We start from the raw sequence: 19155 nt of genomic DNA on the forward strand, positions 1-19155 counted from the left end.
TTCAATTTAAGACAGCCCCGCGCAAATAAAAAGATGCGTCTTCAGTTCGCGATGGAATGTCCGAAGGTCAGGTATTTGGCGTAAACCCGGGGGAAGTTCGTTCCAGAGTGTGGGAGCCCCCACAGAAAAGGACCTTCCCCTGGGGGCCGCCAGCCGATATTGCTTGGCGGACGGCACCCTGAGAAGTCCCTCTCTGTGAGAGCGTACGGGTCGGTGGGAGGCATGTGGTAACAGCAGGCGGTCCCGTAAGTACCCAGGCCCAGTATCATTCAGTGTTAAATTTGTACCCCATGACTATCATTAAGTGTTGTACCTTGATGAAGGTATCTTTTCTTTTATGTACACTGAGAGCATATGCACCAAGATCGACTCCTTGTGTGTCCAATCACACTTGGCCAATAAAAAAAAATCTATTCTATTAAATTAGTTTGTTTAAAAAAAATGTACATCACTGAATTTGGGGACCCTCTGGGCTGAAGAGATGAGTGTTCTAATCCAGTAGCCCCCAATTTTTTGGCACCAGGGACTGGTTCCATGATAAAAGGTGTTTCTGTGGATGAGAGGGAGTGTGCTTTAGCATGCTGCCTGCATCCACGGATGCAGCTTCGCTTGTTTGCGTGGCCTGGTTGCTGGCATGCTGTGGACCAATCCTGGTCTATGGATCGGGGGTTGGGGACCCCTGTTCTAATCCTATCTGTACATGTTGGCAATAGGCCAGACTTTTATCTTGTTCAGAGCAAGCTGAAGCCTCCTAAATATGGGGGAGGTGTTGTCATTTGGAGCAGGGGTCTCCAACCTTGCAACTTTAAGGCTGGCGGACTTCAACTCTCAGAATTCCCCAGCCAGCAAAGCTGGCTGGGGAATTCTGGGAGTTGAAGTCCGCCAGCCTTAAAGTTGCCAAGGTTGGAGAGCCCTGATTTAGAGGGAGAGTGAGGAGAAATGGCCCTTGTTCTTTATAGGATACAGCTGCTGCTTTGGTTACTCCAGAGCCCTCCCCCTCCTTGTGGATTTCCTCAAATTTGCTAACTGCTGCAAATTTTTGGTGAACCATGATTTGGAATTAAGCCTTATGATTATCCATACAGTGCTCACACAGCAATTAGAAATCTCAGCAAGCGTGTGCCTTGTATTGTTTTAAATATCAGTTTTACTGGATCTTCTGAGCTTGAAAATTCCACCATCTTGGATCTCTAGAAACTGGTGTTTCTTATCTAAGAGACTTCATGGTTTAGCATGCTATAGTCTGTTTCTGTGGTTGAATGTCTCCTGCATTCATTTTTTTTTTAAATTATATAAACTGCCAGGAGTCAGTTTTTTGTTTTGTTTTTTAAATAATTTTTATTTCCATTTTCCAACATCATATTTATGTACAAACTATTATCCATCATTAATCATTAATTTTTATTTATTACTAATTCAGGCCTGCCCGATTGCCACTTCCTTTCTTCACAACCTCCCTCTCTACCCTCTACTACTTTCCCATCCTTCATCTCCTTCACTTTACTACTTCCTCTCCTCCTTCTCCACTCCTCCCTTCTTCCACCCTATCTAACCTTCTTATTCCCCTCCTCCTTCTCTACTCTTTCCTACCTACTTTCTTCCCTCCTTCTACTCCTCTCTCCTTTTCTTTCTGAAATGGCAGTCGAGCATCCCCAATATCATTTTAAATTTTAATTTCATATCTTCAAAAATTACTGTACATTAATAATCAATCCATGTATCATTTCCCCCCCCTTCCAGGAGTCAGTTTTGAGCTGGACAATGTAGAAATACCAAAAATGAATTAAGTAACTGTTGCATCAACCTAATTATTACAACTAATCCAATAAAACATGGTTAAGCAAATCATAACTTATCAAAACAATTTCCCCACAATTTAGGAAGTTAGGTAAGTGTGGAAAAAAAGTTCAGTATGGGGTAAGAAGATGATTTCATTTTGGCCTGGCCCTACAGTTGTTATGCTACTCAGGATTGCAATAAGTTGCACCTGATTGAAGAGCCACTTTAGAGCAATTATGCCGAAATCTGTGCCAGATAAATACTGACAGCTGTACAGGCTATTATCATCCAGGCAAAATGACAAGGAAGCGCCATCTAGTGGAGCTGTTTAAATCAACACATCAGAGAATTTGTAGGTGAGGTAACTGAATGTGGGGGACCAACTTAATTATGACATGGTATCAGAGGTGAAATGCTCCCAGTTCAGACCAGATCGGCCGAGCCCGGTAGCGATGGCGGTGGGTGGTTTGGAGAACTGGTACAAAAATCCCTGGGCCCCCTGCCTATGCCTACCCAATTGCCCGTTTGCCTGTTTGCCCACTTGCTGCTTCTTTTAAAAAATGCTTTTAAAAGTAAAAAAAAAAGACGGCGCGCCACAGCTGATAACTCCCCCCCCATGTGCTGTTCTACTTACCCCATGCCTCCTTTTGGCATGCACTGCACGCATGCGCACCTCGCATTTTGTGCATGGTGTGCACTGCACAAGCGTGCGCACAGAGCGCATGCACAGCCAGCAAACCCGTAGTAAACCGGTTCAGATTTTACCACTGCACGGTATCCACATTAGAATAGAATAGAATAGAATAGAATAGAATTTTATTGGCCAAGTGTGATTGGACACACAAGGAATTTGTCTTGGTGCATATGCTCTCAGTGTACATAAAAGAAAAGATACGTTCATCAAGGTACAACATTTACAACACAATTGATGATAAATTAAATTAAATTAATCCATGGTGTCTGGAACATATCACAGATTGCTGAGTACATATTTCATACTAAAATGTGGTTTACTAAGTATAATGGTTGACTTCATACAAGTAATGAAAGCCAAACAGTTACATTATAGATAAATATAATGGGTGAACTAGCCATTTTATGGTCGAGAAAAGGTTTATTAGCTCTGTAAATGGCCTTGCTCTCCCAAACCAAGATTAGGCATACCATATCTGCACCACAGATATCTGGATGACCAATATAGACCAGTAAACAGCCTTGGTAGGCCTATAATTTTGTGCAGAGATATGGGACAAAATATCCAAAGTAAAATGTTTTTGGAAAATTTTCCAGTGTTTCTTTAGATTTTTTTTTTTTACTTAGGGAAGTTTGACCATTTCAAACTTATATAATATTTATTTTTCAGGTGATCGCTTTTAAAAACTGGGAGGTTAAAAGTGCATGGCAATTGCATCTTATTTTATTGCATACTATATTGCTCAATTTTATTTCCAATATTTGAATGAAAAATAAGTTTTTTCCATACATCAAAGCTTTTTGTGTTTTTAAATATATTGCTCAACCTTTAAAAAATTGGGTAGGTTTAATTTTTTTTCACATCAAATAATGTAGATCAAGTACTTGTAAAAACTCTGGATATTGATACAGCTATGGCAGGCAGATGTTGAGATCTAACACAGAGTCTGCAAGCTTACAACGGAAGATTTATGATGATGTTACCTAGATGGGTTATTGAAATGTCTGCAATCAAACAACCAACAACAAACAACCAGAGCACCACAGATGCCACAATTCAACCCTGAGCTGCAGATATTCTCTTCTACTTAAGATTTATGAGAATTGGATTAGTAAGAAAAAATGAATTGGGCATCTTGAATTGACCAATTGGGTAATAAGAAACCCAACTTCAGGAACTTTGAGAGAGTGCTGATAGATGTTAGTGATGGAGACAGAACTGGAGCTGGAAAATAGATGAGATGGCTGGAAATGGAAGGAAGAGACAGTAGTGATGGAAGGAAGGATTAATTGATCAAATTTATATGGCCAGCAATCTCATAGGAAGTGATTCTGGGTGGCATACAACAATTAAGCAGCAAATGTATAACTGTCATTATAAAACTATAAAAATAATGGGTGCCATCTTTATATGAATGATCTAGATTTTTTTAGGTGTGTCGGCATCTGTGGTTGCTTCCTGCTTAGACTGGAATGCAGCCTGGATGAAGGATTAAAGCTGAAACTAAAGTCTGAGGGTTGGTGATAACTTTAATCTTTGGAAGGGATATTACCAGTGGTGAAATCCCAATTTTTTAACTACTGGTTCTGTGGGTGTGGCATGGTGGGTGTGGTGTGGCTTGGTGGGTGTGGCAGAGGAAGGATACTGCAAAATCTCCATTCCTACCCCACTCCAGGGAAAGGATACTGCAAAATCTCCATTCCCACCCCACTCCAGGGGAAGGATACTGCAATATCTCCATTCCCACCCCACTCCAGGGGAAGGATACTGCAAATTTTCCATTCCCACCCCACTCCAGGGAAAAGATACTGCAAAATTTCCATTCCCACCCCACACCAGGGAAAGGATTCTGCAAAATCTCCATTCCCACCCCACTCCAGGGAAAGGATACTGCAAAATCTCCATTCCCACCCACTCCAGGAGAAGGATATTGCAAAATCCCCATTCCCACCCCACTCTGGGGCCAGCCAGAGATGGTATTTGCCGGTTCTCCAAACTACTCAAAATTTCCGCTACCTGTTCTCCAGAACCTTTCAAAACCTGCTGGATTTCACCCCTGGATATTACCAATCTTGGAATTACATTCCCCTGAAGGAGAGGGCTTATACTCTGAATGTGATCAAAGTAGTGAGATATGTGATTGATCCCACTTAGGTGTGCTTCGCTTACTAATATCTGCTTTTCTAAGGGCAATGCTGACCTGGCCTTTGTGATCCATATGCTAGCCACCTCTGAAATAGATTACCGGAATGCATTTTATGTACAGGAATCTTTGAAGAAAAGAGACTGTGGTGGATCCAAAATGCAGCAACTAATCTTCTGTTGTGTTTCCGTCTAGGAACGTGTGGTGCTTGCACTAGCTTCTTGTATGGTTTTTAACAAACAAGTCCTCTGTCTTACGTCTTTAGTCCTGCTTACCTAAAGGAGCAACTTACCTACCATCTTACTCGCTGCAAGGGATGTTTGTCATCTATGGGCTTATTTCAGGCATTACTAAGAGGACCTTATTACAGGCAGAAATAAGTAGGCCAGGACCTCACTGCAACCGAGAAGCCTTTACATGCTGACCTTAAGAGAAATCAAAGATCTGTTTTTATAAGCAAGCATTCCCATCCAGGGTTTTGGTGGTGTTTTGTTTTTTTTGCATTTTACCTCTGCAGCTTGAGGACTTTGGAGGGTTTTTTTAATGCATTATTGATTTGCTTTATTCAATGCTGTTATTCAATTAGCGTTTAATATCTTATTGTAAAATGTTACAAACTGGCATACATGGGTATAAATTCCACAATCAGCTAAATACATTTTTAAAATGGAAAAGCTGGAAATAACTTTATGCCTGCAAAATATATGTTCTAACGTTGAGTGAGGCACTCTTTCGGCTGCAGAATTAAGGAATTTTGAGAGTTCTAGCTAACTAAGTGGGAGGAACTGATGGTCTAAAGAAGTTTGGCCTTTTTTACCTCTTCTGGTCCAGTCAAAATAAAGACTGCTAAAGACTGAATATTAAGAGTATAGAACAATACATAATATAATATAATATGATATATGATATATGATATATGATATATGATATATGATACAATATAATATAATATAATATAATATAATATAATATAATATAATATAATATAATATAATATAATATAATATAATATAATATAATATAATATAATATAATATAATATAATATAATATAATATAATATTATAGTCCAACCCCCTGCCCAGGCAGGAAACCCTACACCATCTCAATCAGATGGTTATCCAACATTTTCTTAAAAATTTCCAGTGTTAGAGCACTGGAAATTTTTTGTTGGAGCACTGGAAACACAATGCTCAAAGTGTTGGAGCACTGGAAACACAGTGTTGGAGGAACTTATCTGGAACTGCTCCAGATAAGATTCTTGCTTGGTGCATCATAGCTATATGGTTGGGTTGATAGATTATGCTACATCTGAAACTGCTGTGCTTTGTTTTGGTTTGGTGTGATAATGCTTGAACTCAGCCATTATAGCTGTAAACCCTGATTTATGGCTGAGAATTATACATGACCCAGAGCATTTTTTTTAAAAAAGTCAAGAGTTAAAAGTCATAGCTTAATATGGTTTCTGAACCCAGACATCATCAACTGAGCATCTTCCAAACGTCTTGGGATTTTAATATCTGTTCCCATATACAATTTGGCAGCCAGTGGAACAACTTGCTAGATGTCATAGATTCGTCTTCACAGGAGGTCTTCAGAGACAGGATAGTCATCTGTTGAGGATTTTCTAGCGGAATGTGCATTGAATAGGACATTGGATGAGATAACCTCTAAAGTTCATTCCACGGCTTTGATTCTACAAAATACAGTATATCTGGAGGGCATCCAGCTGAAGAAAGCTATAGATAAAGGCTGAGGCCAGTCTTTTTCTTCTGTGCTTGTGCCTGGCATGCAAACACGTTTCAGCTTTCAATATGACATGCGACTAATTAAGCAAACATGAAATACATCTTGCCAACGGAACAGAAGCCATCTGTTAGGAGTTACAGCTCTGTCTCTGGTATCACATTTCAAGGAGCCTCAGATTTTCTTAATCAAGACTCTGACAGCACTGAGAGGCTGACAAAACAACAGATGATGGAGGTGAGGGATGACAAATCAGCTGGTGGTATCACTGACAGGGGAAAACTGTTTGCATGGATTAATCAGCTGTAGACTCTGGAGATGGAATGAACAATGGAACTTCTGCCCATAAACAAGGCCAGTAGATACAATTAACAGTCTGCAAATAATCCATCCTTTACCATTAGTTAATTTTGTTTTTCAAACTTCTTTGCCTTTTGCTACTTCTGGAGCATATCGGAGAGTGAACATTGATAGCTAGGTTCAAGGAAGTATTGCAGGATCCAATCTGGGACCAGAGGTTTTGTCTTCCAAGCTTTCATGCTGGAGCCCATCCTCATCCTCACACAGAGGAGTTCCCTGAGGATGGGCTCCAGTAGGAGTCCGAAATCTCGGAAGACAAAATCTCTGGTCCTGGTGACCGACCCAGATTGGATCCTGTAACGTTATCTTAGGACACATATATTCACCTTCATTTGTCAAGGAAGTATGCGCATGGATAGGGTATTTTATATTTTTCCATGGACGATAACAAGAATTCTAGTACAATGGGCTAAGGAGACCCAGGTGCCATTCCAGCCTCAGCCATGGAAACTTACTGGGTGAATAAGGGGCCAATTGCTGTTAGTCCGACTTATTTTGTTGTACAGTGGTGGTGGGGGATTGAAATTCCTGGGGAAAATAAGAGGTGAGCAAGTTTTTTTAACTCACAGGCAGCTTATCTTTCCAACTTGCTAGCCTATCAAAGAGGTGGCAATGTTCCTAATTTTCATTCTTTTTTTTCTTTAATGAGGCCTTTTAGATGAGATGACAACATTTACCTTAGAAGTCCCTCTAGAAGTCTCAGTCCCTTCCTCAGAAACCTCTGCAACTGAGTATAAGTAATCTCACTATTTGGTCACTGAAAATGATAGGTATGATCTTGGAGTGTTTCTGAAGCCACAAATGGAATCTTGGACCACCTGAGTCCTATAATGATCAAAGAGAGCTAAAATCGTACCTATTTTAGAATTAAAGTGGCACAACGGTCATGTTTTATAGATTGGTAAATATTAACCTGGTGTAGTTTTTATGGCTTAGCATGTTGTTTGAGTCCAGATATTGAATTTTGTATTTATATTTATATGGCCACCTGTCCCATAAGAATTGACTATGGGTGGTGTACAGCAATATTTTAAAAATCATAATGATTTATGATTCAATTTTAGACATTTAATTAAATAACTTGTATGAAATCAGAACGTCTCAAATGTTAGGTAAAACATTGGCAACAGACAATGAATTTTTGCTATCCTAAGTGTTTCTCTCTCAGCCTCTCAGTTCTGAAGAACAGGACTGAAGAACAGGACTATTAAATCCTGACTATTAAGATTAAAAGGCTACTTCCACCATGATAGGACTAATATTCTATGCAATAGGTCCTCTCTTTGCATTCTTCTCCTAGCATCTCTCTCAGATCTACCTATCTGTAATAGTATCTGGATCTGATCCCTTCCCCCAAAAGTGTCCACACTGACAACATCTTAATTAAGATTACTAAGATTAGAAGCTGCCTTCTACCACTTCAGATTATTGATCCATCTAATTCAATATTGTCTGTGTGGCTGGCAGGCACATGGAATATTGGCATCTATTGGTAAGTTTCTCTATGATATACAGACCAGAAAATTCTAATGGTTCTGAAATAATCACAGAAAGGTTTTCTCTTCTTTTTATGAAATAAATTTCTGACTGAGCATATACTTCAAGGTTCCCTCTTCCAGAAATGGAAGTCTCTTCCTGTGCGATGATATTACACTGACTTCCAGGATTTTTAGTAGAAAAATGAAAGATTCCTTATGCTTGATAGCAAACTACTGTACACCGCTTAGATTAGTTGTACAGGTGGGCAGTGGCTATAAGTCTGGTCAGTTACTGGCTTTGTGATTGAAGTTATCCTTTTAATTCTTATGTACATACTGTACATTATCATTACATAATAAAGAGAACAATGTACTCTGCGTATGAAAGGCACTAGATTATACTTTTAGAAAGTCTGATTTTTTACTTGTGTTTATTTAAGATTTGACGTACAAGCTAAACAACTGATGTCTTCCTCTTTTCTTTCCACCCCCACCCCCTTCTTTGCCCTTCTTCATTCTATTTCGTTTCTTGGAATCTTCTGCTAGATTTTACACATACACACACACGCACGCATGTAGTGTGTGTACAATGCTTAGTAAATGTTAAAAAATTCATAATAAATTATTTTTGCTAAGACTTTGGAATGGATTGAAAGAGGTAATTCCATTGTGCTCGGTCACAGATCAGCAGAAGTATCCCAACATTTTTTCAAATCGATATATTTTGAAATTTTAGGTGAGAATACAATGTTCTCACAAATTCTTCTGAATGAGGTAACAAAAATCTTTTAAGAATTCCATGGCTGTATAGTACTTCAACCATAGTGTACGGCAGTGGGGTGGGTGGTCTGTGCCATAATTTAAGATGGTGGTAACATCTGGAACCTGAAGTGATTGCTACCATTACATTAAGCTACTGCTTATTGAATAAGCAATAACTTGATAGTTTGGTACATCACGCCAAGCTGTGTGAATCCACAACGGCTGGATTCACTCTTGCTACTCTGAATGCAGAAAAATGAGTGTTTGTATGTTTATTTGTTTGTAAAATGTATTGGCCGCCTAGCTTATCTCATTCAACAAGGCTTAGTCTTCTATATTACTAACATGACCCTAAAGAATGACAATGCTGGTTATAATTCTAACTGAGGTAAGAAACGTAGTCATTGTTTAGATTCACACATTAAAGCAAACTATTGTAACCCATGTTTTGCTTTAATAAACCAGAATTGGCTAGATTCTCAACCAAAAACAAACAATGAAATAATGGCTATGCATAATGTTTGCATGAATGCAGACATCGTCTCATTTCAACTAAACCAATTGCTACAGAGGCTAAAATTGTGTTTGGAATTTGGGTAAGTCAAAGAGTGTGATGTCCAAACGCTGACATCTTGGACAGGAGCCAGGGTCTACACAAAACACTTCCACTCGAAGGCATAACAGTCTTCAAATGAACTCTCCCTTGTCAACAGGCCCACTTACATCACATTGAGTTTGGACCACATCAGCTTTTCATGACATCACCAATGTCATGTCATGTCTAAAATTGCCTGAGGCAAATTAATTTTTAGTGTCCAAGAACAAGACCAGTAGAAACTGATTTGCAGTTCAATGAATATTTGCTTGAATACACATCTTGTAGACATCCTTTTGCTGGGAGTGACAATTCACACCCAATGCCATACTTGCATCTGCAAATGAATGTAAATGCTTAGATCCGGCAAGCCCAAGAAAACTGAATATACCAGCCACCCCCAACTTGGCAATTTCAGATATGTCAGGACTCCAGAACTTCCAGCCTGCATCATTTCAAGATCATGAAACTGACAAAGGCTGGAATTCCCAAAAGACATCTGGACCTATGTAGAGAATTGTTATGCATTTCCTTTCCCCACTCCCTATATAACTTAAAAAGTGCAACATTGCTAATGGCTAAAAGCCAAGCTGTGATATTTACTCTAATATCTTTATAAATAAATAAAGATTGCCAACATCTCTGACATATGAGGATATTTGTTCTCCATATGCACTGTGATTGTTGGAATACACCTAAAAATAATATGTTCTGGAAATACTTAAAAAGCTTTCCCCCCCTGTAAATATGTCCTTCATTGTTCAGTGCATTGCTTCTGTTGCCTAAAGTACTTCCCCCTTTGTCCCATTCCTGAAGACTAAATTGAGGCTCCTATGTCATTGGCCTTCACAGTGATGCTTCTGAATGCCTGGTTAAGAAAAATAAAAATGCTGCTTCAGAGTTTTTCCAGGCACCAAACATCATTCAAGTAGAAGGAAATGTGAGATCAAAGATGCTGTTGCAAAACCAACAGCTGAAAGGTTTATCAATTCTTTGCCATAGAGTCCCTGATAAGTACAATACACAGGATCAGGCAAGGGTCTCTAGCTGCATAATGGAAATGACTCCCTCACAAATTGCCGGCACATGGGGCACTGTTGGAAATACTTCACACACTCATCGCATAGGCAGGTGTGTCGGCAAGGAAGGAGCACCCAATTGACGGCTCGGTTTTGGCAGACGATGCAATCCTTGCTGCTCTCCTCCAGCACTTCTGACTGCGTCTCCACCAGGCCAGCCTTTTCAAGCAGGACGTGGTCTTCAGTCCTTTCATTGGAGAAAGAGCCACTTAGAGAGGATGCATTGTTGCTGGCAGACATGAACAGTTGCTGGTGGAGGGAAGATGGGAAAAATTAGAAGAAAGAAGCCAGCATTTACAAATATCTCCTTCCTCCCTCTAAACTCTTAGGATAGGACATATTAGGAATCCTTAACTTTATGGACTGTCAGATATATGGTGAATTTTAGAACATTTTCCGGCCACTCCTGCAAAATGGCTCCTAGGGGAAGCCTTGCCCCTTTCCAAAGGAAATGCATTGGCAGGTAAAAAGTTTAAAAAGGGCAGTTTAACAGAATATTCCCTGACGTTCAGTTACCTTTGTCCGCTTTCTGGGAAAAGGATACATTTCTATACAGAACACTAATTTTTATTTTCTAATAAACCAAATGGGGTCTATTTCAGACATAGAGTCATTTCTTGGAAATAGCATTATGCTGACATTTGTTTCTTTTCAAAATCTAAACATTCAGTTAGGCTGAAAGCTTGGCAAGCACCAAGGAAGGTGTTTGTGGATTCACTAGGTATCCATATGTCACTTTAGGACAGTGTTTAAGCAAGTTTTAGATGTGTGGAACTTCCAGAGGTGAAATTTGCTGGCGTTGAGGAATACTACTTTAGGAACAAAATACGTATGATTTCAATTTTGGGCCACAGTCTAGATACCTGAGGCTCTCTATTGCCCTTCTTCTATAAATAGAATTTAGGGAGCAAATACTGCAATGGCAGTTTCATGATCAGCAATTGGGTCACCACAGAGATGGGAGAGGAGAATGAAAAGTAATGCAATGAAAAAGACATATTGCATTGGCATGTTGCATAACAGTGGAAAACTAGGAATTGGAAAGTAGTGAAAATTAGAACGTTAGTGGAAAAGAAAGAGAATGGGTTCCCTTTTTCACCATGTTGTCAGAAACATGAGAAAAAGTGCATTGATTTCTGGTATTCAGATAAACACATAAAGAAAATCAAAAAAGAGACTTCCCTAACCGTGGCTTAACTTTACTTTCTAATCCCATTGAAAGAGGAACCTTGAGGGGAAAAAACAGATAAAAATTTTACTATCAAGTACACTGATTGAGATCTACAAAATGATTCATTTTTAGAGTGCAGCAATAGGGATAGGAGGAAAACTGTAATATTTGGTTTTGGCTTATTTTGATCTGGGATTTCAACAATAATGATGTAAGCCATAGTTTAAATGTAATCTAATGTATGAAATGAGCCAGTATGTTTGTCAACAAACCTAATGAAGAATGCACAGGGGAAATTTAGAGAGGCAGACTGGAAAAACTTGCTCCAGGGAATCCAGACAATTATAGCCTTCAATTACGAAAGATTATAGATTTGCTGATGTATAAAAAAGCTTTGCTCTTACTTAATGCATCACTACACAAGACTTCTGAACCAATTAGAAATCAGTTCTAGATGTGTGTAATCAAAAAAGACTGGCTGGTTTAAAGAACACAGTCCTTTCTCTGGTTTTATGGCCATTTGTTCAAAATCCCTGGATATCTCATTTTTTTCCTCTGCAATATGGTGGTTCCAGTGGGGGCTTATGAAGGGTCCATTTATCTGTGGGAATCCTTGTCTTACTCTGCCTCTGAATTCTGGGATTTCAACTTTTTTTTGTTTGTCTTTTTGAAGATAGCAACCTTTGGCAAAATTAAAATAAAATAAAATCCTGATCTAGAAAATGAATCTGAAAGCTTACCTTTAGATCATGAAATTGACCTTGGGCCAAAAGGAGATACTGATACAGTATCCGGCAGGAAAGCCTGTAACTGGCATCTGGAATATGTATTATCGATATCATTGAAATCTTTAACAAAGACGGAAACATTTATTTCAGCACACTGTCCGTTTCAGTTCAAGCAAACACCAATCAGACCACAGCATAGCTAAAAATGTTAACAGGTGATATAAATTGTTAACTCATTTTGAGTCTCCAGCAGTTTTGCTTAGTATTGTAGACTTTATATATTGAAAATGCACCTGTTAAATCTTGAGTCACCTTCAAACCCACACCTATATTTTGAAGCCTGTGCTATATACACAAAATTATTACTATGTTTATTCTATCTTTCCAATCATTTAATTTCAGAGCTGTGAATCAAACACCTACTTTGACTGATACTTGCCTATAAATGCCATGTGATTAACTGATTTATGTGGTCATGTTAATTACTGTTTTTATATAAATGCATCCATTAGCTATGAAATAGTTTGAAGTTATTTTGAATTCAGATTGGCTATACCTTAACAAAAAGGCAATCACTGTGTAACCTTTATTTCATTGTTTTATTATGAAAACAATACATTTAGTTTTCAAACAAGATTCTAGTGAACCACTGCTCCCACTGATTTCTGTCATATGATATTTTATTTTAAGATCACCTATGAAAATTAGTTTGTCTTCATTAGTTGATTATGCAAGTTAAAAAAGCATGCCAAAATTTTAAGGTTTGCCTATAAGCAGTAAGAATAGTGAGGTTTTTTTGTAATTTTTATATCTGAAGCAGGTATAATTTATAAATCTAAGAGATATGATGAGCTTAAGAACTATGCTTGGAATTATTTATAAAGTTCTGTTTTAGCCATACTAGTTGGGGAATTATGGAGTTGAAATTCTAACACATTTGGGAAGTAGCAAGTTGCAGAAATCCAGTCAATAGCTCCCAAATTCCTCTTTTATATAGAGTATTACTATTATAAATGATCACCACATAGACATAGTCAGCAAAAAATACATTAAAAAAATAAAATGACAAAAATTTCCTTAAGTCCACTCAAATTCTTACTACTGTCCACATCAATAATCATCTATACCATTTCCAAGGACCATCAGTGATTCCTGGATCACAAGCTGAGAACTTTATAATTATCAATACCTGCACTTCTTTCAGTTTCAGGAGTTACCAACAGTTACAGTTTTAAACATGAAGAAATTCATATTAAAACAAAGTTCTCTAACAGAAATGAAAAAGCTCACACACCTTAGTCAATTCTATTCAATGGTAATTTTTTTATACATGTATAGGACAATACAAATTCCTCCCTATTTAAAAAAAGTGGAGATTACGTACAATGTCATAGATTTCTCTGTTGCCTTCATCAGCAAGGGTTAAGAGTACCACTAGTGGGTACTGAGATCTAGGCACTAGACCAAAATCATTGGTGTCTGCCTCTTCTGGTAACCGGCTATGCTTTTCCTCTTCTTCTGTCTTCTTTATACTTTGTTGTGTCAAGGAACAGTCTTTGTTGCACAAATAAAGACCATTATGCTAATTATGCTATCAAATCTACAGAGGAAGTTGAAACTACATAACAACCACTATTCTACAATCTCAACTATTTTTAACCAAGACAAAAAAATAATTTACCTGTTAATTATTCAGGAGCACAGAAATTAGGATTGAATCTTTGAATGGTTGTTTTCAGTTTTAAAAGCATGACTGGCCCCTACAAACAACATCCAGCATTGCATAAGTAATTTACAGTTCAAATAAAAGGATTATCCTTTCATCATTAATCTCTCAAATTATTCTGAAATATTTCCCTGCCTGGGATGCACATATAATTTATTCTACCAACTTGTCTAGCGGGAGACATATTGGAGTTAAGCACACTTTGAAAATGGTTTGGAAGAATGTTTAAAGCTACATAAGCACACTACCGCTCTGTTATTTGTAAAAGCAGACACTTCCATGTGAGCCTTAAAAGACATGGCCATAGATAGTCCTTGTTTACTGACTGTCCTGTTTTATGAACATTTGAAGTTAAGTGGCACTGTAAAAATAATTGTCATCACATTTATGATTGTCACAGCATTCCTGCTATCACGTGATCATTATTTGCACACTTCAAAGCTGGCTTCCTACAGATAGAATCAGTTGAGAAGCTGGCAGTAAAATTGCAAATTGCAGTCACATGAAATCTCATTTAACAGCCACAGATAATTTGTTTAATGACTGCAGAGAAATGAGGCAATAATCACATGATGACTCATTTAGCAATGGAGTTGCCTGTGCCAATTGTGGTAATTGAGGATATATACCTGTATTTTAATGAGTTGAAGTAATTTAATGGGACTATCACGATAATTGTGTCATTTTTCAAACTTGCATACAAGTCAGAAAACAGCATAGCAAAACAAAGCTATGATCATCTGGATTCCAATGTAATTCTTCCAAACTGTTTTCCAAGCATGCCCAGTCTTACAAGTACTACTGGATTTCATTCTGCGAGGGCAGAAATAAACTAATCACTAAGAAGGGAGCATGTGCTACATAACTTCTCCAGATCAGTATAATTTTTTTTAAAAATGCAGAAATTTTTAAAATAAATGAAGTTAACTTTTGAAATGCATGCAATGTTTGAAGTTTAATTTAAGCATAATTAAAATTGGCACAAAAACATTAATGACTGGTCAAGGGCATGGGATGTTGCCACTCCCTTATTTTTCTATTTTTTTCTTTGCAGCCATAATGAAGCCTTGCTTATTAGTACATATTACATTTACAAGGAGAAATTTCCACTGTATACTTGGGCAAAATTGAAAATACACAAGCTTCAGTAAAGGATACCAATACTGTTGACAATAGAGATACTCATGACACATTGCATCCTCAAAAGACTGGGGAGTTTTTATTCGAAAGCTGTAGGCATGTTTCTGCAGAGCATCATGGACCTTTTGCACGCTGCAGCCCCAATAGCATGAAAGGAGACAGTCTTCCAGGCAATTAGACACCAGGGTAATGCCATCTTGAGAAAAATGAAAACAATGGTACAAATGTATAACAAAGAACTGTGCTACTCAAAACTCAACAATGAGTTTTGAACAATGAATAATGAATATTCACCTAGTCTGTTTTTCAAACTTCCATGCTCAACAGATTTTCTTTAAGCAGTGAAAATCTAAAACATTCCAAAACTGACCCATTATCTTTTTGAGGCCATATAAGGTTATAAATATATTCAGACTAAAACTGTCAGTTCCAAATTGTGCTATTAATATGATGACCTAAATCTTGTCATGTAAAGTTAACCAATGAAGCAGCTGCATACTTTCTGGTGATTCTCTGTAATGAGCTTATAGTGCTTCAGCTCCCACATCCACAAGCACAGAGAACCATTATCCACAGATAAAGAGTGTTCCCCCCCCCCCAAACAGTGGTTCTTATTTCAGTTAAGTTTATAGTGCAAATCAAAACCTATAAGGGACAGAATTTTCCTTAAAAATACTTTTTCTATTTCCCTTTTGCATGCTTATTGCTTAAGGAGGGATAATAACAGAAGTGATGTGCTTCATCCACTTCTGGTAAATCGAAATAGAAATGGAGGGAACAAGAGAAAACAGAAAATGTCAACAAATATTATATACAATATACTGACTTGAAGCTGAAGCGGTTTCTGGGTTTTTGATTTCTAAACTGAATGGATTTTTCACTTGCCGCATTTGTTTTTGAGACACTTTCACAATTGATTCAGTTTCTTCTGAATTCCTCAGAATCACAGGAACATCCCATCCAAACCTAAGAGGCACAAAATGCTTGTAGTCATAGAATTAAGAGACCTGAAAGAACAGAGCGTAACCCATTCTTCAGTGCAACTTAAAACATAATGAAATAAAAAGATTTGTATTATATTAATGCCTAGTTCTGACTATTAAAGGAATAATAACTTATTCAAAGAAGACGGCCTCCAAATCCTGTTGCATTTCCTTTAAATTACCCTCTGTCAATCAATTAACTTTTCCTTACAACTTTTTTTTTATGTGGAAACCACTGTTATTTACCTCCTCCCATTAAAAATATACAAGCAGACTCAGAGCCATTTTTCAACTCTGCCTAAGCGTCACTCCTGTCAAAACCATTTCCCATCCCTATATGGTTTCTACAAACCCCCATGCTTTATTCCACGGTATCCAGACCTTAAATCTCTCCAATTATCTTGCTCAATTCCTCTCTATTTAAATGTTTAGGAACCATGAGGTTCCTAATACTGCTTTCCTTTACAAGCGCATTTAAGAGTGCCCATGCTTTCAACAGTGTGGGCTGCATTAAATCTCACAGCAATCACTCCCAACCAGTAGTGCTGGACTTATTATATATAAGTATATAATATACTTTTATATTAAAATTATTAAAAATACACTTCATCCTACCAACAACACACATCCTATGGAAAATCTGACAGTGGGAAGTCCTTGTCCATTGCAAGCGGAGGGTACCCGTTAGAGCAGGGGTCTCCAACCTTGGCAACTTTAAGACTTGTGGACTTCAACTCCCAGAATTCCACAGCCAGAACAGCTGGCTGAGGAATTCTGGGAGTTGAAGTCCACAAGTCTTAAAGTTGCCAAGGTTGGAGACCCCTGCGTTAGAGGACAATCGCTTTTCTGCATACTTTCTGCATGAGGACCCAGATTGTTGGGGGCAATATGCCGACTCTGTAAAGCGCTTAGAGAGGGCTGTAAAAACACTGCGAAGCGGTATATAAGTGCTATTGCTATACTCCATACTCCCCAACCCCTCCATCCACCAAGCCTCTCAGCCAATCTTGGCGGTTCGACTCCAGAAACCGCCGGCGCAAACCATATAACCATCCACTGACTCCCCACGACTTACCAGCCCATGATGAGGCCGCTGGTCACCAAGAAGCAGACGAACACCAAGCCGATGTAGAAGAGCGGGGAGTACTCGTACAGCGTCACCAACAACGCAGCAGCCATCAGGTAACGAAGAAGAGAAAGGAGAGATGCTCCCGCTCCAAACCACCACCGTCCTTTTGTTGTCATCTAAGAGCGCATGCGCAAATGAAGCGCATGCCCGCCAAGAAATCGGGAAGCAGCACCTCCCGACCTGCCACTTCCCCCTCCTTCTCCTCTTGTTATTATTGCAGATCGGGTTGGTGAAATCTTTTTGCAATCGTACCTTACCGGTTCGCTTCGTGGTATTGTAATTAATGCAGATGGCCTCCCGTATATTATACCACCCTTTCAACTCAACGGTATAACTGTATACTATTATTAACACACTATTACAATATACTATTTGTCTCTTTGAAGCATTTAAACGTCGTTCTGGTAGTAGAATAGAATAGAATAGGATTTTTATTGGCCAAGTGTGATTGGACACACAAGGAATTTGTCTTGGTGCATGTGCTCTGAGTGTACATAAAAGAAAAGATACGTTCATCGAGAATTCTAAGGTACAACACAATGATAGTCATGGTACAAATAAGCAATCAGGAAACAATATCAATATAAATCATAAGGATACAAGCAACAAAGTTATAGTCATACAGTCATAAGTGGAAAGAGATGGGTGATGGGAACGGTGAGAAGATTAATAGTAGTGCAGACTTAGTAAATAGTTTGGCAGTGTTGATGGAATTATTTGTTTAGGAGAGTGTCTATTGTTCTGGTGTGCAGTGCTCTATAGAGTCGTTCTGAGGGTAGGAGTTGAAACAGTTTTATGTCCAGGATGTGAGGGGTCTGTAAATATTTTCACAGCCCTATTTTTGATTTGTGCAGTATTCAGGTCCTTAATGGAAGGCAGGTTGGTAGCAATTGTTTTTTCTGCAGTTCTAATTATCCTCTGAAGTCTGTGTCTATCTTGTATACAGCCATACCCAGATTTTTTTAAAAAAATGTCAATACATACAGGACTCGATGTCACTCTTATTAGATTGAAGCACACCATCCTATAAAAACCATTGCTCAAAACTATGGGCAATCTCCAGTTGTTGAATTCCAACTAAGGAAGGCTAATGGTGAGAGATGGTGGGAATTGCAGCTTCTGGCGGTCCAAACCGTGTGGTGGTCTTGAGACAAATAGAAAAACATATTACTACTTCACTAGTAAAGTGCTTCATACAAATTTAATTATCTTAAACGGATCCTTAGATGGATTAAAATAAATAAGAATTAAAACATGCATACATAAATTATCCCAGTTCCTTTTTTCTCTGCTAATGCTATTTGTATTTTTGAACATTTGTGTACATTTTGCAAATATGTCAGAACTTGTATACTTATGTATTAAAATTATTAACAAAAATACTCTTCATTTCATATCCAATGATCTAAGTGCCAAAGCCCACTGCAACTACATCGCAAAAAAGGCTTTAAGAGTTGTAAACCTAATTTTATGTAGCTTCTTCTCCAGAAACACTACACTGCTAACCAGAGCTTATAAAACATTTGCTAGACCAATTCTTGAATACAGCTCACCTGTCTAGAATCCATACCACATTTCAGACATCAATATAATTGAACATATCCAGAAATATTTTACAAGAAGAGTTCTCCACTCCTCTGAAT

General features: G+C 38.2%; 1 protein-coding gene across 1 annotated transcript; it reads right to left on the minus strand.

Annotated features, from left to right (window-relative positions):
- Positions 1-9395: 9395 nt before the first annotated feature.
- Positions 9396-17872, minus strand: CGRRF1 (cell growth regulator with ring finger domain 1). The gene is made up of 6 exons (XM_058163045.1): positions 17459-17872; positions 16227-16366; positions 15419-15596; positions 13919-14066; positions 12547-12654; positions 9396-10884 (listed from the first exon to the last, which is right to left on the minus strand). Exons 1-6 carry the CDS (start codon positions 17626-17628, stop codon positions 10600-10602), a joined length of 1029 nt encoding a protein of 342 aa, XP_058019028.1. The 5' UTR covers positions 17629-17872; the 3' UTR covers positions 9396-10599.
- Between the last annotated feature and the right edge of the window lie 1283 nt (positions 17873-19155).

Source organism: Ahaetulla prasina, chromosome 1 (assembly GCF_028640845.1).
Source record: "Ahaetulla prasina isolate Xishuangbanna chromosome 1, ASM2864084v1, whole genome shotgun sequence".
NCBI lineage: Eukaryota > Metazoa > Chordata > Lepidosauria > Squamata > Colubridae > Ahaetulla > Ahaetulla prasina.

What these genes read in the sequence shown, in the direction of transcription:
- CGRRF1 (XM_058163045.1), bottom strand. Translation starts at nt 17,628, where the DNA reads ATGACAACAAAAGGACGGTGGTGGTTTGGAGCGGGAGCATCTCTCCTT. An exon ending in AGAAACCGCTTCAGCTTCAA is followed by an intron (nt 15,597 to 16,226) that starts GTCAGTATATTG and finishes ATTTTTCTCAAG; the next exon opens with ATGGCATTACCCTGGTGTCT. An exon ending in ACAGAGAAATCTATGACATT is followed by an intron (nt 12,655 to 13,918) that starts GTACGTAATCTC and finishes TCTTTGTTAAAG; the next exon opens with ATTTCAATGATATCGATAAT.